At 51.7% G+C, this 26,802-nt stretch overlaps 12 protein-coding genes across 12 annotated transcripts; 4 read left to right on the top strand and 8 right to left on the bottom strand.

Annotated features, from left to right (window-relative positions):
- Positions 1 to 122: 122 nt before the first annotated feature.
- Positions 123 to 2,838, bottom strand: PV07_00016 (uncharacterized protein). The gene has a single exon (XM_016386433.1). The coding sequence runs from the start codon at positions 2,667 to 2,669 to the stop codon at positions 438 to 440; it is 2,232 nt and encodes a 743-aa protein (XP_016253361.1). The 5' UTR covers positions 2,670 to 2,838; the 3' UTR covers positions 123 to 437.
- Positions 2,839 to 3,796: 958 nt separating this feature from the next.
- On the top strand, positions 3,797 to 6,303 carry PV07_00015 (uncharacterized protein; the record flags this gene model as incomplete). Its single annotated transcript, XM_016386432.1, has 3 exons — positions 3,797 to 4,848; positions 4,901 to 6,039; positions 6,086 to 6,303. 3 exons carry the CDS (start codon positions 3,797 to 3,799, stop codon positions 6,301 to 6,303), a joined length of 2,409 nt encoding a protein of 802 aa, XP_016253360.1.
- Positions 6,304 to 6,876: 573 nt separating this feature from the next.
- PV07_00014 (uncharacterized protein) lies at positions 6,877 to 8,707 on the bottom strand. Its single transcript, XM_016386431.1, has 3 exons — positions 8,264 to 8,707; positions 7,870 to 8,209; positions 6,877 to 7,817 (listed from the first exon to the last, which is right to left on the bottom strand). The coding sequence occupies exons 1-3, from the start codon at positions 8,585 to 8,587 to the stop codon at positions 7,153 to 7,155; spliced, it is 1,329 nt and encodes a 442-aa protein (XP_016253359.1). The 5' UTR covers positions 8,588 to 8,707; the 3' UTR covers positions 6,877 to 7,152.
- A 379-nt stretch (positions 8,708 to 9,086) lies between these two features.
- On the top strand, positions 9,087 to 9,932 carry PV07_00013 (uncharacterized protein; the record flags this gene model as incomplete). The annotated part of the gene is made up of 1 exon (XM_016386430.1): positions 9,087 to 9,932. One exon carries the CDS (start codon positions 9,087 to 9,089, stop codon positions 9,930 to 9,932), a length of 846 nt encoding a protein of 281 aa, XP_016253358.1.
- A 688-nt stretch (positions 9,933 to 10,620) lies between these two features.
- On the bottom strand, positions 10,621 to 11,900 carry PV07_00012 (uncharacterized protein). Its single transcript, XM_016386429.1, has 2 exons — positions 11,089 to 11,900; positions 10,621 to 11,026 (listed from the first exon to the last, which is right to left on the bottom strand). The coding sequence occupies exons 1-2, from the start codon at positions 11,623 to 11,625 to the stop codon at positions 10,718 to 10,720; spliced, it is 846 nt and encodes a 281-aa protein (XP_016253357.1). The 5' UTR covers positions 11,626 to 11,900; the 3' UTR covers positions 10,621 to 10,717.
- A 14-nt stretch (positions 11,901 to 11,914) lies between these two features.
- On the bottom strand, positions 11,915 to 14,009 carry PV07_00011 (uncharacterized protein). The gene is made up of 3 exons (XM_016386428.1): positions 13,254 to 14,009; positions 12,408 to 13,202; positions 11,915 to 12,349 (listed from the first exon to the last, which is right to left on the bottom strand). Exons 1-3 carry the CDS (start codon positions 13,944 to 13,946, stop codon positions 12,245 to 12,247), a joined length of 1,593 nt encoding a protein of 530 aa, XP_016253356.1. The 5' UTR covers positions 13,947 to 14,009; the 3' UTR covers positions 11,915 to 12,244.
- Positions 14,010 to 14,630: 621 nt separating this feature from the next.
- Positions 14,631 to 17,043, top strand: PV07_00010 (uncharacterized protein). Its single transcript, XM_016386427.1, has 4 exons — positions 14,631 to 15,361; positions 15,417 to 16,535; positions 16,588 to 16,644; positions 16,700 to 17,043. Exons 1-4 carry the CDS (start codon positions 15,006 to 15,008, stop codon positions 16,926 to 16,928), a joined length of 1,761 nt encoding a protein of 586 aa, XP_016253355.1. The 5' UTR covers positions 14,631 to 15,005; the 3' UTR covers positions 16,929 to 17,043.
- Positions 17,044 to 17,055: 12 nt separating this feature from the next.
- Positions 17,056 to 18,010, bottom strand: PV07_00009 (uncharacterized protein). The gene has a single exon (XM_016386426.1). The coding sequence runs from the start codon at positions 17,867 to 17,869 to the stop codon at positions 17,123 to 17,125; it is 747 nt and encodes a 248-aa protein (XP_016253354.1). The 5' UTR covers positions 17,870 to 18,010; the 3' UTR covers positions 17,056 to 17,122.
- Positions 18,011 to 18,200: 190 nt separating this feature from the next.
- PV07_00008 (uncharacterized protein) lies at positions 18,201 to 19,214 on the bottom strand (the record flags this gene model as incomplete). The annotated part of the gene is made up of 2 exons (XM_016386425.1): positions 18,201 to 18,738; positions 18,794 to 19,214. 2 exons carry the CDS (start codon positions 19,212 to 19,214, stop codon positions 18,296 to 18,298), a joined length of 864 nt encoding a protein of 287 aa, XP_016253353.1. The 3' UTR covers positions 18,201 to 18,295.
- Positions 19,215 to 19,918: 704 nt separating this feature from the next.
- PV07_00007 (uncharacterized protein) lies at positions 19,919 to 21,983 on the top strand. The gene is made up of 3 exons (XM_016386424.1): positions 19,919 to 20,287; positions 20,339 to 20,466; positions 20,514 to 21,983. Exons 1-3 carry the CDS (start codon positions 20,088 to 20,090, stop codon positions 21,800 to 21,802), a joined length of 1,617 nt encoding a protein of 538 aa, XP_016253352.1. The 5' UTR covers positions 19,919 to 20,087; the 3' UTR covers positions 21,803 to 21,983.
- On the bottom strand, positions 21,930 to 23,648 carry PV07_00006 (uncharacterized protein). Its single transcript, XM_016386423.1, has one exon. It carries the CDS (start codon positions 23,145 to 23,147, stop codon positions 22,035 to 22,037), a length of 1,113 nt encoding a protein of 370 aa, XP_016253351.1. The 5' UTR covers positions 23,148 to 23,648; the 3' UTR covers positions 21,930 to 22,034.
- A 722-nt stretch (positions 23,649 to 24,370) lies between these two features.
- On the bottom strand, positions 24,371 to 25,897 carry PV07_00005 (uncharacterized protein). Its single transcript, XM_016386422.1, has 2 exons — positions 25,337 to 25,897; positions 24,371 to 25,288 (listed from the first exon to the last, which is right to left on the bottom strand). The coding sequence occupies exons 1-2, from the start codon at positions 25,506 to 25,508 to the stop codon at positions 24,555 to 24,557; spliced, it is 906 nt and encodes a 301-aa protein (XP_016253350.1). The 5' UTR covers positions 25,509 to 25,897; the 3' UTR covers positions 24,371 to 24,554.
- Positions 25,898 to 26,802: the final 905 nt, after the last annotated feature.

Raw genomic sequence — 26,802 nt, 5'->3', positions numbered from 1 at the left:
GGCGGTCACACAGCTCTACCAGAAAGTAAAGCGAATATTGGGATTCTGAGGAGCAACGAGCAAGCTGTCCCCATAATTTGAGATTGCTGTCGATCATTGTTGTCCTCGTGGCCCTGGAAGATCCGACGTTACAGTGCTTCCCCCACATGACGTCGTGATCATCGGTTGATCTTCTCAGGCTGTGTCCACCAGAGAGCAAAATACGTTTGATATGGCTCCTGAATAGATGCGTGATCGCTCGAGGTACCTCGACAAAGCAGATAGTGCAAAATAATACGTCCCAAATATTTCCTTGCACAATACATCTATTCATACACTACCGAGCCAGGTCCCTTTATATGAAGTCTTTCGACTAACCGAATCTTAGATGCACACTCAACAAGCTGATCGGATATTGGACGCAAGATTGACTCCAGCCAATGCCACTGTATTCGTACTCAATCATTAGCCCGAAGCTCCTCTTCAACAACGTCCCAACAAACGAGTTGATCGAAGGCATTCGGGTCCAAGGCACAGTTCGCTTCCAGGTCAAAGTTATGGTCATAGGTGTCCAACACCTGGGTTTGTTGTCTGGGTTCCTCCCTGATCTTCTCTGGCTCGTCCCAGCCCATAGCCACATCTGACCGATCCCTTTTCTGTTCTCCAACCACTCCGACAAACGGGACGGCGACATGGCTTGTGGCATTGTCGTCGCTAGGCGGACAGATTGCATCAATCAGCTGTGAACAAGCGGCGGATTTGACCACCTTCAGGTCTGGGAGTGACTTCAACCTCTGCGCGGCGGCGTTCAGCATGGACATGGTTGTTTCTGCTAGATAGTAAACCTCTCCCAACTGCTGCAAAATCCGCCAACAGAGGTAAAACTTCTGAAAGCTAGTCTGTCGCACCACATCAAGCTCAGACATGCTGTAGAGCAGGTGTGTGGCCACCGCCGGCTCCAAGACTGCGATGGCAGTATCAGGCAACCACGAGATCAGGTGGTCGGCATACAGGTTGGTGAATATGCTGGTAATGCTTTTTGCTGCCTGCGAAACCATCTTCATCGATAAGATTCGCAGCTTAGTCTCTTTCGCATTAGAAGATGACAGATTGAGTAGAGGCCGGTATAAAGTCATCAAGGTCATCGAATAATAGCCCGCCAAGAGAGCCTTGTGTACCCTCACGATCGGGTTCTCATTTCGACGTTCGATGTCATGACTTTCAAGCTCAAGTTGCTGCACTTCGGTGGGTAAGTACCCATACCAGTTTTGCAGCTCTTGTCCGCACATCATGATGTCGAGACACCTTGAAGCATTGATCCTTGGAACCAGAGATACAGTGATGGCGCTCTGTCCTGCAGCGGAGGGAGTTCTTTGGACAGTATATTGCACGGTCAAGACCTTGTCGATGTATTCGGAAAGCTGAGCCAGAGCCATGCAGGAACTGGCGAGTGTTTCAAGCTCGGCCAACCCTACGTCGTGTATCTCTAAGCTGTTCTGCAAGGCCTCCAAGAGAGACTCCAATCTGAAGTCGTCAAGATGTAGCATGGGGACATCAAATCGAAAGGCCTTGTTTTGCACCGGCCTCCGCAAGGCAACAGCAAGCAACCTGTCTCTCATGACAAGGGTCCACCATGTCATCTTGAATGAACGCCGATGTTTCTGATCTGAGAGGCTGCTGCTGGCGGGATCAAAGTTGAGCCCAATAGTGGTTGCGTGCAGTGTCGCGATTCCGACCCAGTAATAGCTGTCCCGAACGCCTTCGCTATCCCCGTCCCAGAAGCTTAGTAGGATAGCCGCCTGGCAAATTATCAGTCTATCCGCTTCGACGTCAAAATCGTGGAGCAGTCGTGCACGCTCGTAGAACATGCCTCTGGTCTTCTTGTGTCTTCCATCGTGGCCGTCGATATTCACGTATGCTGTTGCAGCAAACATGACTGCCTGGAAAAGAAGAAGGCTTGTTGTGCCGGTGTTGCCGCTGCTGGACACTGCCGAGAGGATCTCCTCGAGGTCTAGCATTGGTGCGAAAGGGTGTATCCATTTTGCATAATTTGTCAGAAGCAGATCACGCGTGGCTAAGTCTGGAATGTCGAAAGCACCCTTTATTTGGAGGTGGTGGAGATCCTCGGTCGACAGGGTCTTCTTCAAAGGCGTGATATACTTGGGCAGTGATGATGGATGGTAGTGGTCTGCCAGAATGGTATGCGTCGGTGATGGATAAGGCGCCAGAAAATCTGCCTGGAATTCTGGCTCGTCATCTATCATAACAGCTTTGTCGAGAGAATTGGGAATGTCAGTAGCCGCAGGTACACTGAAGACAGCTTGCGCCGAGAGGCCGAAGATATCGAATGAGCCATCTCCAGCAATGTTGTTGGCAACAGCAACGTCGATCCCCTCGGCGGATGCGCCGTTTACATCTCCAAAATCAATGATTGCGTCACATATTGGGCTTCGAGGACCGTGTTGCTTGCCTTCGAAGAAGGATGGGCCTATTATACGATCTCCAACGTGTCGTCTCTTGCTTGCGGGTACTGAACAATCCTTGCTGTCAAGCCTGCAGTTTGTACATGGAATTTTAGTCCTTGTAACATCACACCGGACCTTCCTTGAGCGGCATGATTCACAGGCCCGGGGAGCTCTCTTACTGAGACCCCCTACTCTCACGACACGTTCGGAGTCGTGGAGTGCCATACCGGAAGACCGCCGGTGGCAGAGGTTAGTGCAAGTTCAACCACCGGGAATCCTCAAGGAGAGCTCTAGGCGGCACCGCGAACTCGAGCCCCGGATAGAAAGCAAAGATCAGAGTTCTAGGTGGAAAGGGAACATGGCTCACCTGCTGGGAATACTTACGGAGCTTCCGTCCTGCTCATTTATGGGAGATTATCCATCGTGCGAGTCAGCCTACGTATTCGCAAACAAAGTGTATGCCAGCAGGATCCGGTGGAAGAGGTTCCGGTCACGGGGGAAGGTTCCGACTTTGACAAAGACGCCTGTCTGCCCAAAATCCCATTGGCTCCTCGAGCACATAGACGGTAATGTGCCTGTGGCATTTCAAGTTGCAATGTTGGCGCCAACCAGCGGAGTGCAAGCATTTCGTAGAGACTTTCCCAAGATTCCAATAGTTCGGTGGATTCGGTACTAGAGGGTTTCCTCAGGACTTGATCTGCCTCTCAACTTGTAGCTCATCCCAGCTCATTGATTGCCGATCCGTTCTTGCATCCGAGTACATTCGCAGCACTCCAAATGGTATTTCCGAGGCAGGGAAGGAAAGCCAGTCATCGAGGGATATGTTCGCTTCCAGCATTGCCATTGGTATGCCTGTCTCTCCAAGTCTTGCTGAGAATATCCCTGCCCCCTGGGGCCCCAGAGGCTGTACGTCTTCACGCTAACTTCCGGGGAAACAGCGTATCCTTGGGGAATACCTGAACGCGAAGGGAATTCAGTCAGTCAGGAAAGACAGAGAAGACCGAACAATGCTCCCTATCTGGATGAGCTTAACATGCCTGCGTGTCCAGCAGATATGAAGTAATGGGGCTTTCGTTGAGGGGGCCATGCATACCCAGTTGTAATGATTTTATCGGTGGGTATTACTGTTTGCTGGGATAGGCCAACTGCTCCGTACAGACCGAGGTTCCGTCACTAACGCGTCGAGGGACCTCAGCCCACCTTTACATGCTGCCCAGGATCTGCAGGCTGCAAAACTGCCCCAGACACATGCCACGATGTATTATCCTTTCTGTCAAGCACGCTTGGAGTACCATAGTGGTTATGAACCAACCCTCCCTCTCCGAAACCCCAGTTAGTGTGCGGCCTCCCCGATGACTCCTGCGTCGGTGTCCTTGTCGAAGAAACGTCCCCTACCGCGAGCCCGACACGCATGCCTCAGATGCCGGAAGCAGAAGTTGCGATGTGACGACACCAGGCCGTGTGCCTTATGCCTGCGTGTTGGGGTCGAATGCAGAGAGCGTCCTGAAAACAAGGGACTGGTGAAGCCCACCGCAGAATTTCCTGGGAACAATGACACATCCAACGTTGGCCCGTCTGATGCAGGCCAGCAACGTGCTCTCTCTCCACGAACCACGCTCTCTCTTGGCCGTCGACCGAGTCCTGCGTCTACATTCTCGCACAGAAACCCCCCTCCATCATCCACACGGAGCCCGCCAGATTCTAGGAGGCGATCCTCCGAGGTGTATCAAGAAAGAACCTCCACCTACGAAGTCGTGGATCAGCTCTTTAGAGAACACAATTCAGCAGCGAGGCTATTCCATTCGACTGATGCGATTCCTGGTAGCAGCCCCGATGCAAGGTCTTCTGAAGCCAGTGGGCACTATCTTCCCATATGTGATCTGCTTGAGATGGAACTGCCCCCCTCCCATGTAATTGACTACGCCTTGGAAAGCTATTCAGATTCTGTGCATTGGTTTATGTTATTGTTCCACGAACCGTCTTTGAGAGCTGAGCTACAGGGGCTCACCACAACGGGCTTTGTTCGCGCGGATCGAATCTCCTTTTTGATCCTCGTCGTGTTGGTCATTGGCATCGGGGCAAAGTACTCCACTAAGTCCGAAGCTGAAGAAATATGCCCAGGGTTTGACATGGATGGCCTCGGAAACGGGCTCATCCACAAAGTCGAAGAGCGACTGCTTGATGTCTTCGATCAAGCTAACATTGAGGCCGTTCAAATCTCCCTCCTCCTTTCTTCATACTATGCCTACCATAGCAGACCGAATCGCAGCTTTGCTTTGATGGGGAGTGCTCTCAAAGTCGCTCAAGCCTTGGGACTGCAGCAGGAATCACACTGGAAAATGGATGATCCTATTCTACGAGAGGTGTGGCGACGGTTGTGTTGGGCACTCTATACAGCGGAAGTGTGAGTCAACCAATGCCTTCGAGCAGCTTGTCACTCATTTTTCGTGGTATAGGTTTAGTGCTATCTCTTTTGGGACTCCCTGCAACGTCCATGACAGCGACTGGGACGTCTCTTTCCCGGGAAACATCGATGACACCTCAACGACTTGCCCGGGATTCGAATCAGTGGAAAGCTATGAGGACGAGACATTCGGACCAGTCACCGTTGCATCCTACCAGAGATACAAGTTTCGACTTTATCGAATTGCTTCGACAATCACTCGAAACATCTACCTGCGGAGTGGCGCAACACTTGCTGAAGTTGTCAGGGAAATCAAAGCAATCAATCATCGCCTGCTCCAGTGGGAGAAATGTATACCGCAGGAGTTGCGACTGAAGTATTTGAAGCACAACAGCGCAGACAAGACGAGTACCAGGATCGTCAGAACCTTCCAGCTCCAAGCCCTCGCCCTCCAACTCTCTTATGACAATATTCAGTTGGTGCTCCATAGGCCTCTGTTGACAATAAACCGCGTGCCTCGATGGCCTCATGCAGGACCACAAGGAGGAAACATCCCAGACCAAATGATGGTTCACGCTGGCGACGATACAGTTGACACGACGATGATCAAGACAAGCAAGTACCAATGCTGGGTTTCTTCCATGAGAACGTCCAAGATTGGCGAACACGCTGAGATCCTCGCTGCTTCCCAGAATACCCATGGAGCAGCTTACGCTGGGATACAGTCGTTCACCGCTGGTGTTGTCCTGGGCATCTTCGCGTTATCAGATCCTCTCTCGGATCAGGCTCACCAAGCGAAACGTGGTGTCAGCAGAATTATCAAGCTGCCTCGACTTCACCGATTCCGCACGACGGTGTCTGACCAGTGCGGTGCGATTCTTGAAGAGCTTGTTCGGTTGGTCCTCGCGGAGGAGATGAAAGCTTTATTGACGGAGGCAGAGTCGTCTGGTCAAGATTGTGTACAAGACAGGTTCACAGATGAACGGCCTCCCGTTGATCAACTCTCTCCTGCTACGGAGTCTTGTGGCAAGCAATCTACGGTCGATGAAAACAATGTGCCGGCACAGGACGCAAAGCTTTCTGACGGGAGTGTCACCGACATATTCGAGCTATTTTCTCATAACAACGTCGAGCTGCCCCGAGATATCGCTTCTGGCAACTTCAGTGACGCTCTTGTTTCTCTACAAGATGGTTTGATGCCCAGGGTTGTCTTCTTCCTCTTTCTAACGAGTTGCAGTGTTTCGTGATGGTCGTAGCGGGCTCAACACCCGCCTCGGAAATGGCAGTCGACATCAAGAACAAGCCGGTCTGTCGTCAATAAGTGGGACATACCCATACCTGCAACCTCTCTCGGGTCCTCCTGCAATGTCAAACAGCAGGGTGCCCAATACTTTTGATGGCACTTCTCAGGCCTGGATCTGGGATGATCTACTCTGGCTCCCGGACGTTACTTGAGATACTCTATGTACGAACTGCTCGGCACTATGTGCGTTCGTGATTGGCCGCGTGCAAGTGAATTTGTGAGGATACTCGTGCACTTCTTGCTAATGCGAGGTACACAACGTCCGTCAATCCCCACGAGCAAATTTCAGCCCGGCTGGAGCAGGGCGTTCAGAACCAATACTTCAAGGCATCCAGCATCAACACTGGACTGTACACTTCCAACCCAACATGACTAATTGCCGCTCCTCGATCAGAACTCATGGCATCGCTCATGGTGTTAGAAGGAGCCTAGAACGAGTCGAGACTGCTGCAACCTGGTGACCAGAAACCCCTAGTCCGTGGTGCTCGTGTTACCAGGCCATGCTCGCATTCTCCATAAAAAGATGCTATGTACTGACACTGGTTTGGGACAGTGTGAAGGGGCGCCGAGTTTTCTTGCTCGCTATCTCGCTCTGTACGCAGCTGCCAAGCGCGCGCGATGTCTCCGCCGTCGACTTACAAGCACAATGGTCACTGTCAGATCTGCCAATTAAGCGCGACATCGAATACCCATGGGTGTATGGGGTTTGTTGGAAGACAATCCATTGCTTCTAGATTTCAGTCGGCGCAGGTGGTCTGCGTGCCATGTCCCATTCGAAAAGGGATCATATGCGTCCGGCAAATTGTTCTACCACGAAGTAATTTGGTGGCACTCGGGGAGTAGGCGACGCTATCCAGGTATTAAGTCCACTCCAGCAAGCTGTTGATCATTCCACTGTAATGTTCCCCCGGTGCTAAGGATTTGGTCTTTACAGATACATTTTGGAACATAGTCTTCCATCCACATTTTGCAAAACGCCGAATACTGAGCGACAATCTCGGTTAGGAATCCTCGGCCTTTCCCCGGATCGGATCATACTCTGCATTGTGAATCTCTTGCAAGAATTTGTCTGCTCCGTCTTTGTCCTCGGCGAAGATATGATCCGCAACCATCTTCTTCGGCGTCTCACCCAGCCATTGGAACAGAGAGAAGTCCTGGAATTTCTCGGCGCGGAAGATTTCCAACACCTCAACGGGTTCATCCTCGCTCAAATTTTCGATAAAATGGCCCATGTTCCGGGGGACCACCCCGACATCTCCGGCCATGTAGTCGAAGGTCCTGGCATTCCCTTCGGCCCCAAAGATGGTGACACGGGCGCGACCCTTGATGAAATACGACCACTCGTCGGCATTTGGATGCCAATGCATCTCACGCATGGCGCCAGGTGCAATGTCGAGATGGGCCGCTGCAATGGTCTTGGAGATGGGGAAGTTGGTCGAGTCGGTGATGCGAACCAGTCCTCCAGTGGTGTTGAGGGGCTCCTGGTCCAGCATCTTGTGGGTGAACTGGTATTTTGACTTCTTGACGTGTGTGCCATGTGGCTTCTCCTCGTCAATGGAGCCGGGCAGACTACCCTGGAAAATGTATTTGTCGGACTTAGGGATGGTCTTGAATACTTCGGGCGAGAGACGGAAATTCTCCCCGAGGACAGACTTGGGAGTATGCGCTGCCTTGCATTAGTGATGCCTGATTTCCCACAACGGACCAAAAGGACTCACCCAGCCAGTCAGTCAGCAAGAAGGTCGATTCTTCGTTGAAGTTGCCGTCGTCGAAGACAATCAAGAACTCGGTGCCGTTGGGGCTTAACCCTTGCAGAGAATGGGGATGGCCTGATGGGAAGTACCACAAGTCTCCCTTCTGAAGGTCATCGATGAAATTGCCGCCCTCGGTGTCCAGAGCAGTGACGCGCACGCTACCTTCTAGGACGTATGCCCACTCAGCCTCCTTGTGCCAGTGGAGTTCTCGAATCACACCGTAATCGAGTCTCATGTTGACACCGGCAATCTCCTTGCTCGATCCAAGTTCTCTGATGGTGGTCTGCCGTGTCCACCCTCCTTCCTGCGTGGTGTCAGTGACATAGTGACCAGGCAATGGAGTTCTTTGCGAGCTTACCTCGATTCTGATATGAGAGTCGGCAAAACTCCAACGGTAGTTGGACATGCTTCCATGGTCGGTGCTGGGGGGCCGAAGCATGTCAGGGTTCTGCCTCTCACGGTCCTTGTTCCGAGGCCCCATCATCGTGGCACCATCACCGTTACGCCAAGGCAGAGGCTGCCAGTCATTGCCATATGAGTCAACTTTGCGGTCGTAGGGATCCCGGTTGTCTGGCGTGTAGGGGCCCTTCCTGTCGAGAGGTCGCAAGGCTTGTTGTTGCCGGTCAATGACCGGGACTGCCAAGCAAGAGCTCACGAACAGGGACCACAGAGAAAGATGCATGATGAGGCGAGTCGAGGGAGGTACAAACAAGATCTTCTGAGAAAGCTCGGGAGGGAATGGAGCTGTGCAATATATATATGCACTCCGTAACCTGAGCTCCGGCCGGTCAGTCCGTACATTTTGCCCAAGGGTCCAGGGGGAAGGAAGCTCCGCCGCGGCGCGAATGGGGAGAACGTCATGACGGCGGCAGAACGTTCATCCGGCCCACCGCAGGCCAAATCATGGGGGACGGGGAGGGGGATTCCAGCCACCAAACGACCTCTTCGCCCACTTTCACCACTTTCATCCATATCGATCAACCACCCCCTATGACGCGGTTCAGAACTCCGCAAAAGACCTCGACAGTCTCCCCCGTTGCCCGGCAGATCGTTTCGTCGTCCTCTTCCTCAGCAGCAAGTCGCTCTGCCCTCAATTCCCCTGACCTTTTTGACTCCTCCGTATGCTCCCCATACAGCCAGACCAGACCATAGCAATCAGCAGTTAGTGCTCACCCGCAAACATGACCACGGCGAACGGCTACGGGGCTATAAACGGAGACCCAACTCCTGAAATTCGGCCAAACCCAGACGCTGAAGACGAGAATGGTCCTCTTCTGGGGAAGAGGGACTCCCCTCGGTCTCTGGCTCGCTTTCGGGACTATTTGAAAGAGGACATTGACAGGCGATGGGCTGATCTGCTACTGCTGCTGTCGTATGTTATCACGGGGCTACTGGACAGCTCGGCGGTGTTCATTTGGGGCTCGTTCGTGAGCATGCAGACTGGCAACACTGTCTATCTTGGACTGGGCCTGGTGGAACCGACCAAACAAACTCGATGGATCAGGTCTCTCACCTCGATCGCTTGCTTTTGTTTTGGCTCTTTCTGCTTCAGTCGCTTCCACCGCCGCTTCTCGCCAAAACGACGTTGGGTCCTACTTGCCTCGTTCGCAACCCAGTTGCTCTTGGTCATAGTGGCTGCTGTCGTTGTTATGGTTGACAGCAAACAAGGAAGTGACCTTCGGTGGGAAGTCATCGTCCCCCTCTCGTTGGTTGCGTTCCAGAGCAGTGGACAAGCTGTGACCAGCCGGGCCCTGCAATACAACAGCCTCACCAGTGTGGTTTTGACGAGCATCTACTGCGACCTGTTCTCGGATCCCCTGATCATGGCGGGGCTTTCTCAGAATGCTGAGAGGAACCGCAGGGCCGCGGCTCCCTTGTTGCTCCTGCTAGGAGCAATCTTTGGGGGGATATGGGCACATAGTCCTGTTGGACTTGCCGGTGCGCTGTGGACGGCTGCAGCATTGAAAATCACCATCATTCTTGCATTCTTTTTGTGGAAGGCTCAGCCACAAACCCGCGGCCGCTGAGTGCAAACAGATGGATGTGAGACGCTACAATCCGTATGAAGGACAGCTCAGGGCTGAACCGTTGAAGAGGGGCACTTCGTGGCTACCAACGTGTATGAAGCTTGGAGATTCTCATCGACGCTTGCAGCAGTGTCTTGGCATGTTTTTATAGCTTTTCAAAGTAGTAACCATGCCAACGTTCAGAGGTGTAGATGTACCGCGCGACCCAGATGCACTCTGAAACCAGGTTGACAATCTACAGCGCGAGTTGAATCTCCAGTTGGTACTTGAACAGCTCCTGTGTATCGGAACCGATTCTCTAAAGTTGAAAGAGGCTGTGCTGCGTGAAACTCGCCTATTTGGATGGATTGTGATCAAATGAGGCTGGCTTGTCCGAGTTGTCAGACGCGACCGTATTCAGGCATAAACGGCTTCGCTGATATTCTAGGTGAGCTACGAGTAGGATAGGCTGTCACGTTATCGAATAGTGTGCCTCGAAAAGCCGCCGGCTCTGTGTATGCAAGCCCGGAATATATCGTGAAGCGTCATGTACCTGCTACGATCATCGTTTTCTTTGATGCTTTCACACTCATTCAGAATGTGCTGTGATACCTGTCTTCCATGGGATATTCGAGCTCAATGTTTTTCGGACAAAAATGGAGCTTCATCCCTACAGGTGGCAGACACAATGACTGAGAATTTCCATCAATATCTGATAAATCTTTTCATACCGGGTTTGCTATTAAATCTGCAGCTATGTATTTCGTGATCAATCTGCGGACAGAGCCTCTTAATGATTCCACACCTCAGAGCTGCTTGTGGAAGAAATCCAACAGAAGCTGATAAGCCTTCTCGTAGGCCGCCTTGACATCGTCCTTCTCGAGGTCACCTCTCGCGGCCATAAACCCGTGGATTTGGTCCTTGAACCATTCTACATGGTGGGGTACCTTGAGATTCGCCTCGTATTTGTCGACAGCGGCCTGATCTTCGTCCTTGGAAGGAATCATAAGCATGGGGATGGTGACGTTGGGTGCGTCGTTCGGGTCGACCATGGCGGGATGGCAGGTTGCAGCTGCTTTAAAGACTGTGTTGGGTCCGGATACAAGGTTTACAATCTGAAGGATCGTCAGTACGTATGCAATGGAAAGCCAACAGAACTTGAAATGGTACTACTCACCTTGCCACCCCAGCAGTACCCAACAACTCCCCAACTTTTGATATCGGGATGCTTTGACTTCAACTCTTCCATCACCCTCTTGACCCGCTCGACTGTCTTTGGAGGGGCAGCAGAGGTCTGGAAAAACTCGCCCAATTTCTTCCCTTTCTCTTCTGTGTCTGGCGGGTACCAGGAAATGTCGGCCGGGCTGCCCTCGAAGAAGTCCGGCATATAGACCTGATACTGGTGATCCTTATCGGCGTGTGCAAGGATGTCGGCGCCTTGCAGCGTCTGAGGGAAGAACCCAAAAATATCGTAGACGACCAGAATGCCTTGGCTTGCAGAGGAAGGCCCTGTCATGTATGTCTTCATCCCGTCGACGGTGATCCAGTTCCCCTTCTCTTTATAGCCTTTGCTCACAACAGCCGGGGTGTTGCAGCAGGCGGCGGATGGTGTTTGTGACATGCTGGCAAGAGTTCTTTTGGAGGTACCGAAGAGGTATTGGGAGGCGGATGAAAGCTGTTTTGTGAGAGCAGCGAGTCTGAGTCGACCTGTCATTGATCCGGGCCGTTGCAGAGAAGGGATTGAGGTGGATGCGTTGGTGGCGTGTTTGTCTTGGGGGATCAGTCAATGACTTCAGTTGAAAGACGGATGATGGATTTGGAGAAACGAGGGGGTGACAGGGTGTACGTCAGAAGGAGCTCGCTCACTCGGTACTTGCGCTGCACTGAGACTACTAGGTACACTGTATGAATTGTTCACAACAACGCAGTCGTCGCAGCTCTTATTTTGAAAATGTATCGGAACCTATCCAAAAACGCCGAGAATAGCAGCACTTCTGTATCTCCGCAGCTTCTCAACTGCAATTATGGCCTCAGGGCTTGGTCGAAACTCCTACCGCCGCACAATATCCTCGGCTCACCGTCAGAGCGTGTCCATGCCGACGGCCCAATGAAATCGAAACTCACGAAACGAGAGCCCAAGTACGGCCGCCCATGACGATCTCTCATTCCTCATCCCCAGCCACAAGCTCCTGAGCTTGCTTGCTGGATTGGAATAGGAACAACCCCGTGCGATATGTCCTCACCCCGTCAACATGACAACTGCTTTATTCCAAAATATCCAGAAGCTCTTCCAATACCCTGATCCTCAGCTGATGACCCGGTGCACGTCGACGCTACTCAGGTTGCTTTCTCTGTCGGAGGCGCACCTTGAATTCGGACTGTTTGACAAACCATGCGTTGTGCAGTTTCCATGGTTTCGTCGGATCCGCGAACTCGATCTACAAAGCGGCTGTTAACTTTGAAGTCGTCAGGAAGAGGGAGGACCCGGCTCCATACCTCAAATCTCATCAGCAGTGCTGGAACAAGCTTGTACATTTCGAGCAAACTGATGTTCTTGCCGATACACGTATGGGAGCCTGCCCCGAAAGTGAAGAGAGAATTGTCCATTTGTCGCTTTTGTTCTGGCGATGCCTCGAGCCACCTCCTTGGGCGAAAGCTCTCTGTGTTCGGCCCGAACAGACTGTCTCTGTGTACAGTCCAGGCACTGCATCCCACTATTGTCCCACCAGGAATGAATTTTCCACAAACGTTGACACCTTGATGAGGCACGATCCGTTCAAGAGTAAGTCCGGCAGCAGGATGACACCGAAGAGCTTCTTTGATCACAGCACTCAGGTATGGCAATTCCCTTACATCGTTCCAGTTGACAAGACCATTTGGGTTGGAGAATGTTCCATTCCCCCGTTGCGCCCAGAGCGCCTTCATCAAGCTCTCCATATCCTCTGGGCTCTTCAACAGGTAGTAGAAGATTGCCCGCAAGCTAATGGCGGTCGTGTCGCTGCCAGCAAACATGTTGGCAACCGTCAGCGCTAAAACTCGCTCCCGGGTGATGAACTCGGGGTCCTTGTGATGGGCTTCGGTGAACCTTGACAAGAAGTCTCTTCTTGCTCGCTTCCCTTCAAATGTGGCTGTGCTCTTTTCTTGACCCTGCTCCGCGTCTTGTCGACTGGCGATTCGGTGTCTGGCGAAGGTTGCCACGGGCGTGTTCGAACTTATGAGTCCGATTTGGCTCGCAAACAGTCTCAATGGGTTCTTCAGAAAGACGCGATCCAAGATTGGGACCTGTCCGACCTGTCGTTGCACGATTAATATCTCCGCGTCCTGATTTGGACACTGACTTACTATGGCGGCATAGTTGAGGAGCCACTCCAGGTTTCCAATGATGCCATCGATGTCAACACCTCGATCCACGAAACCTAGGCGCTTGGAATAGGTGAGCTCGCCGATGACATCGAATGCGTAAAACTGGAGCCATGTCGAGAAGTCACATATGCCATCTCGGCCTATTTTGCCTGCAAACCTCTTCTCAAGCTGATCTAGGAACGCTAGTGTGGTAGAATCAACCAAGGGCTCAAATTGAACCAGGGTACTCATCGCGTACGCATTCGACACGGCTCTTCTGAGTTTAGCATGGAACTTCTCATCCGTCGTGCTGAACATGGTGTACAGCCTGCGACCTTTTGATATCGTCTGCTGGACCGGATAGAAGCCAGATTTGACAAAGCCAGAATTCAGAGCATATATGATGGGAATGGCAGCAGGGTCGGATATCGAGACCACTCGAGGGCCTAGTCGAACTAAGGGACCATATTTCTCGTGCAGTTGGATGTGCTTAAGCTCTGGTCGACGGCCCCAGACAACGAAGAACCTCCACAGATCTGTGAATGAAGCAAGCGCCGGGCCTGGGATGTGATTGATACCTGTGCCATATCGATTGAGTGCAAGACGGACGACACATAGGCTTGCGATAATGCCAGCTAGGTAGTACCATAACAGTTGTTGCGACAGCCGTTCGGCAACCTGGTCCAGAAACATCGTGCACCCAACCGTTCACTCCGAGGAAGCGAAGAAAGAACAAAAGGCCAAACCGAACTCTCGCATTTCCTCTCTGCGGATGATGAAGGCAATGAAGGTGCAATTAATTATCACACTTTCGAAGAACCCTACCAACTTCTAGGTCAAACTGGGGTCGATTCCATTCATGGTGAAAGCGGGGGATACGGGGAAAGCCTCCACATCGGAATCGCCCCGTCAGCCAGACGGAATTCGGTCCGAGACGTCCTTCAGCATGAAGAGAGCTTGTCATCAGGGGTGAATCGGCAGGTAAGCCTCGTCCCCCTTTTTGTGTCGTTTTGTATCTGAGGTGTGCACCGGGGGAGAAGGCCCACTGGATGCCATCATGCGTTTCTAACAGGCTGCTTGGCGACGTATCATGGATTGACTACGTACGGGCAGTGAGCCTCGGCAGTCGACCGAGTTGAAATAGTAAACACCAGCTGGTTGTTTCGCCTTTGTTAGCCACGGGAGCCTCGTGCCTATGACGTGACTCGCCATATGAGGCAGCAGTCGCCAACTCAATTCTCTCCGGCCGAACAATGACAAAGCCCTGTCAAGGTCTTGTTGGTAGGTTGCTGCCCCTGGGTTCGCTGAGTCATTTTATCTTGAGATCCAATCTAATCCAATCGCATCTCCTGACAGTTCAACTTACCAACCATTTCTCGTCTTCGATACTCGTCGAAATCTTGATTACCAAAATATGTCGGATGTAGAAGGATTGTCGAAAGCCGCAGCAGCTACTCCATGTGGCCGGAACGCGTTTCATACGCCCGTGGGCCAGGTACATTCGTCCTTGGCTTTTAGCGCTGGCATCGTAGGCAGTTTCTTTACGGCCGCAGCTCCGATTCCTAGCTTCGAAGGTTGAGTGGTCTCCAGCTGGGAACTTTATGGGCTTGAACACATGAATATAAGTGTCTGGGTCAGACAGCCTGAGGCTTGATATGCGGCTGTTCTCGATTCATCACGGCTTGCTTCCACCATCGTACAGCTTAGTTATTCAATCTTCGGTCGAACTTCGCGAGAATCATTCTTCAAGACATGGACAACCTGGATATCGACCTAGAGTCGGCTGAAACAGCTGCTTCACAATGCCTATCACGACACGCCACGTCAAGTTCTGCCAGCACTTCGCGGACGGGTTCTACCAACGAGGGCATCATAAGACATCTGACGCAGACGGAAAGGCTGCAGTCTCAGCGCTTGCAGCATGTCCATACCGTGGGATCCATTCCTGGCTCCCGCACCGAGAGCAAAGCCGAGTCCGCGCCCCTTCCGTCATTCGGGGGTGGCAAGCCATACCCTCCTGCCATTCCTGCAGAACGAGAGGCTTATGTGGTTGATTTTGACGGTATTGACGACCCGTCACATCCTATGAACTGGTATTGGCGCAAGAAGTGAGTTGATCTATCCGTGTTGGAAGCTCTAGCTGAATATTATTTTCTCCAAAAGGCTGGCTATCGCAGCAGTAGGAGCCCTTGCCTGCCTATGCTCGACATTCGGGTCCGCTGTTCTTTCGCCCGCCACAGGACGAATCGCGGAATACTTTTCCGTATCTGTTGAAGTCAGCTCACTATCAAGTGCCCTCTATCTCGCTGGTTATGGAGTGGGACCAACTCTCTGGGCGCCTCTTTCAGAGCTTCGGGGTCGCAAATTGCCCCTCCTTCTTGGTAACTTTGGGTTCTCAATCTTTGCCACCGCTACTGCAGTCTCAAAGGACGTTCAGACTCTAATGATATGCCGCTTCTTCATGGGTGTGTTTGGAAGCAGCCCAATCGTCATTGTCGCCGCTGTCTACTCTGACATGTACCGAGCGGAGCAACGGGGCATAGCTCTAACGGTATTCGCGGTGGCAGTCTTCCTTGGACCAATGGTAGCTCCAATCGTTGGGGCGTTCACTGTCACAAGCTACCTAGGCTGGCGATGGGATGGCTACTGGTCCATGATTATGGGATTTGCAACATTCCTCCTAATCGTCTTGGTCGTCGAAGAAACATACCCGCCGGCGGTGCTTGTGTCGAAAGCAGAGCTTCTGCGCCGGCGAACGAAGAATTGGGCGATCCACGCTAAGCAGGAAGAGATCGAGATTGATATCCAGGAGATGATCGAGAAAAACCTGACCAGACCCCTCCGTATGCTCGTCACGGAGCCTATCCTCCTCCTGATCGGCTTCTATCTCTCTTTCGTCTACGGCTTGATGTATGTTACCTTATCAGCATATCCCTTGGTCTTCCGGGAAGTCCATGGTATGACGCCAGGAGTTGGAAGCCTTCCATTCCTAGGAATTGCTTTAGGTATGGTCATGGCAGGCATTGCATCAATCTCCATGAACAGCCGCTGGGTCCGGAAGTATCGAAGCAACAACAGCAGAGCCTTACCCGAATGGAGACTGCCTCTGGCCATGATTGGCGGCGTTGTCTTCACGATTGGCCTATTCTGGCTTGGATGGACCGGAGCATATCGTACCATTCACTGGATTACGCCGACAATCGCCGGCGTCCTTGTTGGGTTCGGCCTCTTGTCGATATTCATGCAACTCGTCATGTACCTTATCGATGCTTATCTTATGTTGTGAGTCAATTCCATCGCCATAGCATGACCTTCTGCTAACTCCTCTTTACAGCGCTGCTTCCGCCCTTGCGGGAAACACCATCATACGGTCTCTTTTCGCAGCTGCCTGGTATGTAAAGAACTCAAGACCTGCTGGATAGATATCACTGACCTTCCTTTTTCAGTCCTTTGTTCGACCGGCAAATGTTTGAAAATATGAAGATCCAGTGGGCGTTTACACTGTTGGGCGTTATTGCTGCAGTCCTTGTACCCGTGCCTATATTTTTGCACTTATATGGCCCAAGAATCCGACAGAAGAGTAAATGGGCTCCAACGTTCTCTTCTCCGCCCCAACGGAATAACGAGCAGGAGGAGACGGGCCTTGGTCAGAAAAGCCTAGAAGATGCAGCGTAGGAAGAGCAAGAAAGCAAAAGGCGTTGATGTGGCGTTAGCACAATTTGTGGATATACCCAGCATATCTTTGAGATCTTTGACTGGAGCACTGCCTAGGAAATAAACTGGCTAGCACTAATGACATGATATTACTTTCGTGGACAGCCCATTCCAGTGGATGCCTGGTCTCTACTTCTTGGACTGAGTGCCAAGCCTCAGTAAATTCCTGGAAGCAGCTGCCAGGGCACCTCGCGCTCATATTGTGTCCATTGGTCTCCGTATTTCTGCCGACAATATTTTTCGAGCGCCGGCATTGCATTGAACACGAAGTTCGACAAATACATACCCGCAGTTGCCACCGAGTACAGCGGACCTCCAGTAGCAAGGCCATATCCAAATCCAAACAACAGGTTGGCGGTATAGTTGATATGTCGAGTAATTGCCCAGAAGCCAGTCTTGCATACTTTGGAGCCATTGCCTTTCTTCGCCTTGAAAGCCATCCGTTGAAGCTCCGCGAACAATTCCAAAGTGGCGCTGGCCATGAAGATACTGAAGCCGGCGTAAAAGAAGCGCTCCGAAAACATGGGGTTGATCGATGCGGCGGTGAAAACCAGCGTACTGAGGGTTTCGTACATGAAGTCTGAGAGGACGGCAAACGTGGCGAACTTCAGGGTCATTCGCTCGCGCGCCATGAAGTTGGCCCATAGTATGTGTTTGATTGAAAGGGTTGTGGGCATGAATGCCACCAGAAACGGTAGACGTGCGAATGTCCGTCCGAACAATGTAATTGCGGTGGCCCCAGTGGGCGGAGGAGGCACATCCAGGCGAGACAGCGGATGGGAAGTGATCAGAAGAAACTGGGCAGGTCCAGTGATAGCCCTGCCGATAGTGAAAAGCAGATTTGCAGAAATATTCCTGCCATAATGGCCTCGTTGAATACCGACCGAGTCTTGTGTCGACATTCTGGCGATTTCTGTGTGCTAATAAAGAACATGGTCCAAAAGAAGAGAAAAACGCTGTCTTATGACATTGGACTTGCTTTTAACGCAAAAGGATCATGGTTCAGGCGACCAGCTTCGAGCAACTGAAGAAGGAGTTGGTAGCCCTACGATAGAAAACAAAGCCAAGTATTGTGTGCTCCGGACACTACGAGTCGTCTAAAGCTCACCCGTCTCCACAAACGGTGTCTTAGGCGTCAAGAGTCCAATAATCCTGACCTTTAACAACCATGAACTTCGCCAAGCAAGCAAGCGAGCCTCGGAACATGAATTGACCAACAAAGAACTATCGAATATCGAGTATGTAGAGTGCAATCGCGTGAAGTCGCTGGCTTTGATCATTCGCATTGATTGAAACCGGAAAACCTCCAGCATCCTTTCATTGTCTCCTCAACTGGTTACAGGCTTCCTCCCGACCACGAACTTGGTGATATGTGCGCTGTACACGCCATCGATCATCGCGTCTTTCTTCATCTGCGTCAATAGCTGTCGTGCCTCCTGTCCTGCTTCCATATCCCTTGCTTCCAGCACAGGAAGCAACTGCGCAACCAACGCATACCAATGTTCGAAGAATCCCCGGAAAATAGAAGGGGGTGGTCGCTTCCTGTGAGCCACTACATTCTCCAAACCTGCTTCGGCGTAGTATTCTGATAAGCGATCAAAGTGCTCCGTCGGCCATTGGAAAGTATCCATCATGATTTTCCAGATTTTGGTCGAGGAGTTGTGCGTAACCTCCGGGTTAGGGATGCGAATGGGATCGTTGGCGGAGTAGACATTGTTCTTGTCTGCGTCGAAGTAATCATACTCGTCCCATTGGAGATAGCCTCCTGGTTCTAACGTTGTCTGGTCAGCGCTTTTCGCATTCCATGGGTGACATGGAGGCCATACTCAGCATCGACACAAATTTCTGCAGGACGGCTCTCGGATCCTGATATCCTCCAAATGGCTGAATAACAAGTCTGACATGGACGAGATCAAATGCTCCTTTCCATTTCTCAGGCACCGCGTCGAAGAAGCTGAACTTGCTCACAGATAGGTTCGGAGGAAGATCCGGCTTTGGAGGGGCTAAGCCCAAGCTGATGTCTGATGCCTCGACTTGAGCATGAGGATATTCTTCGGCAACCTGCATGGCCCAAAGACAATGGCCGGCGGCAAGCTCGGCTATACGTAGATCCGACCTGTCACTCAGATCGATGGAGGGGTGTATGTTGCTCTTGTAAACCTCCCGCCACAGGAAGTGCTGATAGCATAGTCGGCTGGCATCGGGTGCCGTTCGCCAGATGGAGTACTCATCGTTGCCGACAACCATTTTTGGAACAAGCAGTGTTGGAACTTGAGACAAAAGATATTAGATGAAGAATGGAGATGGGTGGTAGGCTGGCCTCGGGGGGTTTAGAAATATATAGTCGAGTGAGTCCCACGAGGTGAGATGTCGGTTACTAAACGCGTCACTCCATCATTGATGAAGATCAAGTGTCAAGTACCGCGTTCAGCTGTCTTTGACTCAACGTCCAGGTAGCCATTTCAGAGCTTGTTGTTCCCTTTTGCATCGTGTTATACTATGATTGCACGCATATTCGTTAGCCTGGAGGCACGGCTGAACTGCTTCTATCGGAGCTGCCTTTCCCTTCACGTAAACTGAGGAATATCTTTGCCTCATTGAGCCGTATATTTGGTTTCCAAAGAAAACAAGGCACTTGTGATGTAGCTAACGCTCGCTATTCCCAGGAAGGCCATGCCGGGTATCTGTTTTCAGAAGTGAAGCGAGCCGTGTCGCTAATCGACAGTACGCGGTGAGATAGGCGTTGACATAAAAGGACCGCTAGGCCCATTCAGCCTTCCCTCGCGTGGTTAAGCCCATCCCGCTATCCAACAACTAGCCACCTGGCGTCGACGCTCAGTAGAATGCGGGGACTCCGGAGACCACGAGGGGCTTCATGAATGGGCGAAGTCTGCAGCTCAGCTCGCTGATCCCGATGCAGCTTGACCGCTCAACTTCGTCCCCTCAACGTCCTTTTGTGGCAGATACCGTCAAACCTCCGCGCTATCAACAGACATTGCTTTGACCTGTGACACGAATTAGTCGATGCTGGAATGCACGTGGGACCGATCTACCAACTTCAAGTGGGAGAAAATCTCATAAATTGATGGCAATTTCCTCGCCAACAATGAATCCCTCAACATGACCATCATCTCATACGCAGCTTCCGATCTTGCATTCAACATGGCATCATTCGATGTGGAAAAGTCACCAGACATCCAAGTTACATCTGATATCGATATCTACATTCCCATCCGAGGACATCAGTCAAGTGGTGACAGAGACCTAAGACGCGGAACTGTGCACGAGATTGCTGAAAAGGGGCATGCAGCGACCGACAGGCAAGTTTTCCGTCGACAGGCGACCAAACTTTCACTAACTGGCCAATCAAGACATGGTAACCCGTTGGTTGCCTTGGATGCAAGTGCTGAAGCCAGGCTCAGGAACAAAGTCGATCTTTATGTGGTGCCTACCGTAGCAACCCTGTACCTTTTCTGTTTCATTGACCGAGCCAACATTGGTGAGTGCCGCAGTACCCTTTCCACTGCTGACACTGACGCCGCTAAGGCAATGCGAGGCTCGCCGGGTTTGAGAAAGACCTTGGCCTGCGCGGCTACGATTACAACAAGGTGCTGACAGTATTCTACGTTGGTTACGTCGTGTTCGAAATGCCCGCAAGCTTCGCATGCAAGTTTTTCGGGCCTGGGTGGTTCATCCCCGCAACGACTGTTGGATTTGGTGTCTTCTCGCTCCTGACGGGGCTCTGCACTAATATCGGGAACGTCTCCGCTGTCCGGTTCCTCCTTGGAGTCTGTGAAGCCGGAATGCTTCCTGGAATCGCGTATTATCTATCCAGGTGGTATCGACGGAGCGAGCTCGTCTTTCGACTATCGCTGTATATCGTCATGACCCCGCTTGCTGGCGCCTTCGGAGGTTTACTCGCGTCAGCTATCTTGACGCTTGATCATTTGGGCTCCTTGCGAACCTGGAGGATGATCTTTGTCATTGAGGGAACGATCACTTGCGGCCTAGGACTAGCATCCTTCTTCACGTTGACTGATCGACCCGAGACGGCTAGATGGCTTACACCGGAAGAGAGAGACCTCGCCATAGCGCGAGTGAAGTCCGAGAGAACAGCAAGTACTGAAGTACTTGACGGATTCAACAAGAACAAACTGCTTAAAGGCATCTTCAACCCTGTGACGTTGACGACTGCCGTCATCTTCGGCCTTGGGAACATCACAGCACAGGGTCTCGCCTTCTTTGCGCCGACAATTGTCAAAAGCATTTATCCTCAGCACAGCGTGGTTTCACAACAGCTGCACACCGTGCCACCATACATTGTTGGCGCAGGCTTCGTCCTCATCCTACCGTATATGAGCTGGAAGACTGGCCGCTACCTTATTTACTATATTGTTGCTCTTCCGATCACCATATGCGGATTTGCAATATTCCTTGGGACATGGAATGCAAATGCTCGCTACGCTGCAACCTTCCTGGTGGCGAGCTCTGCATTTCTGTTTGGGGCTTTGAGCAACGCTTTGATCTCGGCGAACGTCATCTCGGACACTTCGAGGTCTGCCGCAATAGGCACCAATGTTTTGTTTGGGAATATTGGAGGATTGATCTCGACATGGTCCTACCTTCCTTTCGATGGCCCGAACTACACTATCGGAAATGGGTTGAACCTCGCCGCTATCTCGAGCTGTTTGGTGCTCTCCATCATGCTCCTAATATGGATGCAATACGACAATATGAAACGCACCACTACGGAAATTTCGGATGCCAGTGAGCTGTCGATCAAGGAACTGCAGGATCTAGATTGGCAGCAACCAGCATTCCGCTGGAAGCCATGAGAATTTGAGGCCGCTCAGAAACCGGTTGGAATTGTTCTAGCAATCACGAGTCTGATCCCCTAAACATGAATCAGGCGACGTCGATAAGGGTATTCACGAAAGGTACAGAGGTTTCCCCAAGGCAAGAGTAAATTCAGCCATTCAATGTCATTCTACGGGGCGCTCCCAGAAGTAAAACAGGTCATTATGATCCTTGTATCATTGTGCAGTAGCACAAACCCCCATTCCAGACCTAGTAAACAGGATAGATGCCCATCCAACTTCCGTGGCGACTTGGCGAAGTAGGACCATTGATGTCGCTTTTCACAAAATGTGGGAGAATCTCTCCGGCCAAAACCGTGCCAGCAGCTACGGGAAGAAATTTCGACAGCTCATCTCCAGCGGCAGCTCTGACAATATCAGCCACTGCACCAGCACTGAGGTGGGTAGAAGTTCCTTCTGGGCCCCAGCGAAATGGGTATGTTACCCAGGCGGGAGATTTTAACCCGATCCAGTCGGCTGAAATGAGTTCGTATCTCTTGGAGCAATCCAGCTTGAAGTCACTGGTGGCGGTGTCATTGCGAACGAAAAAGTCAAATCCGGCTGGTATGCCCCCAATCTTCTTGGATTCAGTCGGGTTGGACCCCGCATGAGAGAAGTTTGCATGGCCATTGCGGGATGAGAAGATAATCGGTTGAGTTCCCTGGAATTTGAAAGCCCGGTCGATCTGGTCGCCAGTGAAGAATTGACCCTTGGCATGTTGGGAAAGCCAGATACTGATGATCTTCAACGTCGAGTTATCGACACGGACCATGCACATTTCCCAGTCTCCCACATGTTCACCAAGGGGTGCCACATTGATGTCGCCCGAACTTGTGATGCTGTCCATCATGAGTCCGTCAATGTGAAGGGTTCCCGGTCCATTATAGGCGTTGAAGAACCAGAACTGCAGATCTGTGTAGGGCATGCCGGATTGCCAGAAGGCGCGTATGTACGCTTTGGCGGTCGAGAAGTCACCTTTCTTGCCGTCTGTTGTCACCTCCAGATAGAATTGGCCATCGTCACCCTTTTGCGGTAGGTGGTCAGCTTTGGGTGCTTGCACCCGTGATTTCGTCTTCTTGTCGACGAGCGTGCAATGACTCAAAAAATCTTCGATGGACGTATTGAAGTATGTTTCTTTTGGATGGAGGTTGAGGATCGGGCCATACAACCCAATAACTTTGTGCACTTGATCGAGTGTCAGTGGTTTGGCTGTCGTAGTGATGGCCGTCGGCGTCACCAAGCCGCGGACGCTTGATTGGACAACCTGAGGTTGAAATGCGACGGCATCGGTGAAGATATGGTTTTCCTCAATAGCGGAAGTCATGATCGACGCGAAACTGCCCAGTGACACTCATGGCCGGAGGTTGTGGCGCTGGGAAGGATAAGGCTTCATATATGTGATCGCGAAACTCTAGTGTCTGGTGAGCTGAAGACTTGCTCGTATTCACAAGCCACATCTCTCTCTTTGCTGACGGTGCCTGAGAGTAATCCTCAGCTGAACAGGCAGCCCAGTCACCGTGTAACAGTCGCGTTTGAAACCTGTCGGGAAGGGATTGGCCGAGCGATGCTTCTGGCGAAGTTGATACCACACACTGGCAGACCGGTTTGCTTGAGCTTTGACGGAGCATTTCAGACTTCGTCAGTGGAGTCCCTTACCGATGGGAGATTTGCCTCCAGTCATCCAATATGTGTGGTCATCAGATGGGTGACAGCTAGGAAGGGTTGACTTCAAACGTGCTCCGCGGCTGAAACGACTGCTGGCAGACGATGAGGCTGGCTGGGAGCTCGGCATGCTCGTATTGCTCAGCTCATCGAGACACTTAAGAGACCAAGTGCGGATGATCACGAGGCATCTTGTCCCCTCCAAGGTCATTTGATCACTCAACTTCGAGAGCTCCTGGGCGCCAATTGTTTGCAGCAATTATCTGGGCGCCGAGCCACGCCTGCTCACTAGAAGCAAGTCCACATGGTAGCAACACGATCCCTGAAGCTTTTAAGCAGAAGCAACTCATCGCTTCCTGACTCCTGAGAGCTGCCATATCTGCCCATCTGCCAAAGAAGGGAAGCTGCATTCAATTAGAGACACAGACTCGCTCTGTTAGGTTCACACTGTAAACGGTTCCCGCCTGGTGCGGAAAGCGCAACATGATAGGCCACTTTCGCCAGAGAGTCGCTCTGAATCTTTCATCCTGAAGTGAGAAGGCGGAGAACATTGGAAGCGTGTTAGTTTCCAGACCGGGGTAGGTTCTTGGAGCTCAAGACGCTCTTTTCCAACACAGAAGCTCTAGCTGGTACCCTTACAACTCTGATACGAGGCCACACATCGTCCTCCCGCTCCTTCTACCGGCAAGGGAGATGTCGTGACGTCGACTTTGGAATGTCACTGAAATGACTGCTCACAGGCTTCGATCGGGGGCATCCGAATGATTTAGACACAATCAAACAGGGGACAGCAGAACAGGCGCTATTCGACCCCCACCAGCACCAAGTCACCAAGAAGCAGAAGGCCGAAAGCCTTCATCCAGTGTTCAAAGAGCAGTGAATAGATTCGGTAAAGAAATGGTTTTGAAGATTCCAGGAGCATTTTATATAGTATTCGAGAGCCGGACACAGGAAGAATGTGAATTGTCAATCGCCATGGACCTCAAAGGGGACCGTGCTACGACTGCATCCAGAACTTCAACTGTATGCATGACCCTTTTTGAAGAACCCCTATCTCGGCTTGTTTCTTTCACACCCCGTTCAACAGAGCCATGGAGCATGCCACCAAGAGCACGCCCAGACCAACTATCTTGTGAGAAGCACTGCCCGTGGCAGAGGCTGAGGAAGCAGATCCCGTGGCGGTAGAGGTAGCAGTCCCAGAAGCGCTACTTGATTCAGAGCTGCCGGAGCCTGTTGCAATGGTGGAGGGTCCGGCACTGGCAGGTGTCGTGGTAGGTGTGATGCTGGGACCCGGACCCGCTGTTATCATGTCTCCGTTTCCGCCTGGATACGTGCCACCTGCCGCTGCAGTAAAGTCTTGAGGAACCTGAGTCTCATTGCTAACGAAGAAATACATGGCAGCGGCTGGTGTTCGACCCAACTTTGACTCATCCAGAAACAATGTTAAATTGAAATTGGTCCTATTTGTAGCATTGTAACCCTCGAAAGCAGGGGGGAACGTGAAGTTTTCATGCTGAAAGAAAGCATAGAGAATGTATCGGTGGGCAGAGGAGTTTGTTGGAGGAGAAGGATTTCGGTAGGGTGCTCGTGGTTGGGTGGAATTAATGAGTTGGCTGGTTCCATCCGGAGCCTGCGCATCCGGTGTCATATCGGTTTGCAGCCAGTGTAGAATGAATCGAGAAGTGGGATCTTGAGGATATCTTGCGTCGGGATCAACCATGAGCAGGACGTATGATCCATTGTAGCTGGAAATCGATTGAAACCTGGAGGTCTCGACAGCAACCGTAGGCTGTTCGGAAGTAACTGCGTCTGATCAGCATCATGGAATCAAGTCGACAAGCAAATCTTTACTCCCAACCCCAAATAGTTCCGCTTCTGTGACAAGGATGGGATCGCCATGGTTCTGGTAGGTGATCGAGAGGGCCGTGTCGTTTGGTGCTTCAGGGAAGCCAAAGTCCGGTGGAGGGATGGCTAGAGAGGGTGAGATGGCGAGTAGCACGGGCAACGCTGCATGGAAGCGCATCTTGAACGAGGTTGGGAGCGCCGATTATCAGTAGATTCGAGTCTATACAGGTGAAGTCCGGGTTTCCGAGTTCCTACAAGACGATTTCGAGAGAGTGCAGTTGTCACTGCGACACTCACCTTCCCAGTTGCTTCAATGTGTGAGATGGAGGACGCCATCGCCAATGCGGTCAATGCCCGTGCGTAGGTTCGAATCACAATTCTTGTGACGGACATGGACACAGATCCTTCTTGGCCCGGAGCCCATGGAAGTCCGTATTTGACAATGTGCTGTATATTTGGAAACTCTCGCCGCATGCTGTGCAGGTGAAACGGTAAATGTTGCCGTGCTACATCTTCGTGTCGCACCGTTGGCTAAATGGCCTAAAGAAGCCGAAGAATATCCGCCGCCCAAACTTTTCTCCGCAGTCCACAACGAAACTCCCAACGACGCTGAGCCCACCAAAGGCCTGATCGCATCCATGTTGGAGGCAATGACCGATTAACTTCACTCTTCGATGTGCCAAACCTCCGCTGAACAAATATATGTCTTTCTTGACTTGTTCCGAACTCCAATGCCACTCCTCGAGGTTGGTGGTCTAGCCAAAGAATCACCCCGCAAAAGGTGGCAGGGTACCTCGCAAGGCCGCAGTCCGGCGCGCACAATTTTCACATAGGGCTTGGAGCCCAAGCTCACGAAACTCGCACGCAACCCGATGAAAACCGACCAATGATTGTGATTGCCACGGGAAATCGAAATGCTTGGTCTCATCCAGCGGATGGCTTGGCTACCCCCACGGCTTCAAAGAGACCTTTGGGAGAGCCATTGGGGACGAAAAGGATCGCGATTAGGTGCAAATTAGTGATTTTATACGCGAACAATTGTGTCCAACCTCCTGTCCTAGTGCAAGTTTTGATAATCACGTTCCATGCAGAAGCCTGTCAACGGCAAAGAGACAAAGCGATTGGATCCATCATGGAGGAGTCTTTCATTACCTCGAATGGGACTGCTAGCGCGCAGCCAAATTGCAGTAGGCGAATGTATGTTCCTCCAAGTATGGTTAGGTAGGCACTCGCGAAGATGGTCATAACAGCACTCAGTATGACCAAAGAATTTGAGGCAGCTGGAACCAACACGTCGTACTGTCCCCCGATACTACATGGATCTCCCACGGCGACGCCAACGAGGATTGAGGTCCAACTGTAGCAGGCGCTCGATAGGCGGTGATCAGATGCGGCCAGCAGAACTGAAGGCCAATTGTGCGTAATTTGAAGTTCCCGGTCCAAGACTCGGCGTGACATGTCTCTTGAGCCCG

Source organism: Cladophialophora immunda (assembly GCF_000835495.1).
Source record: "Cladophialophora immunda strain CBS 83496 unplaced genomic scaffold supercont1.1, whole genome shotgun sequence".
Taxonomy (NCBI): domain Eukaryota; kingdom Fungi; phylum Ascomycota; class Eurotiomycetes; order Chaetothyriales; family Herpotrichiellaceae; genus Cladophialophora; species Cladophialophora immunda.
This window is presented reverse-complemented; position numbering and strand designations above follow the sequence as displayed.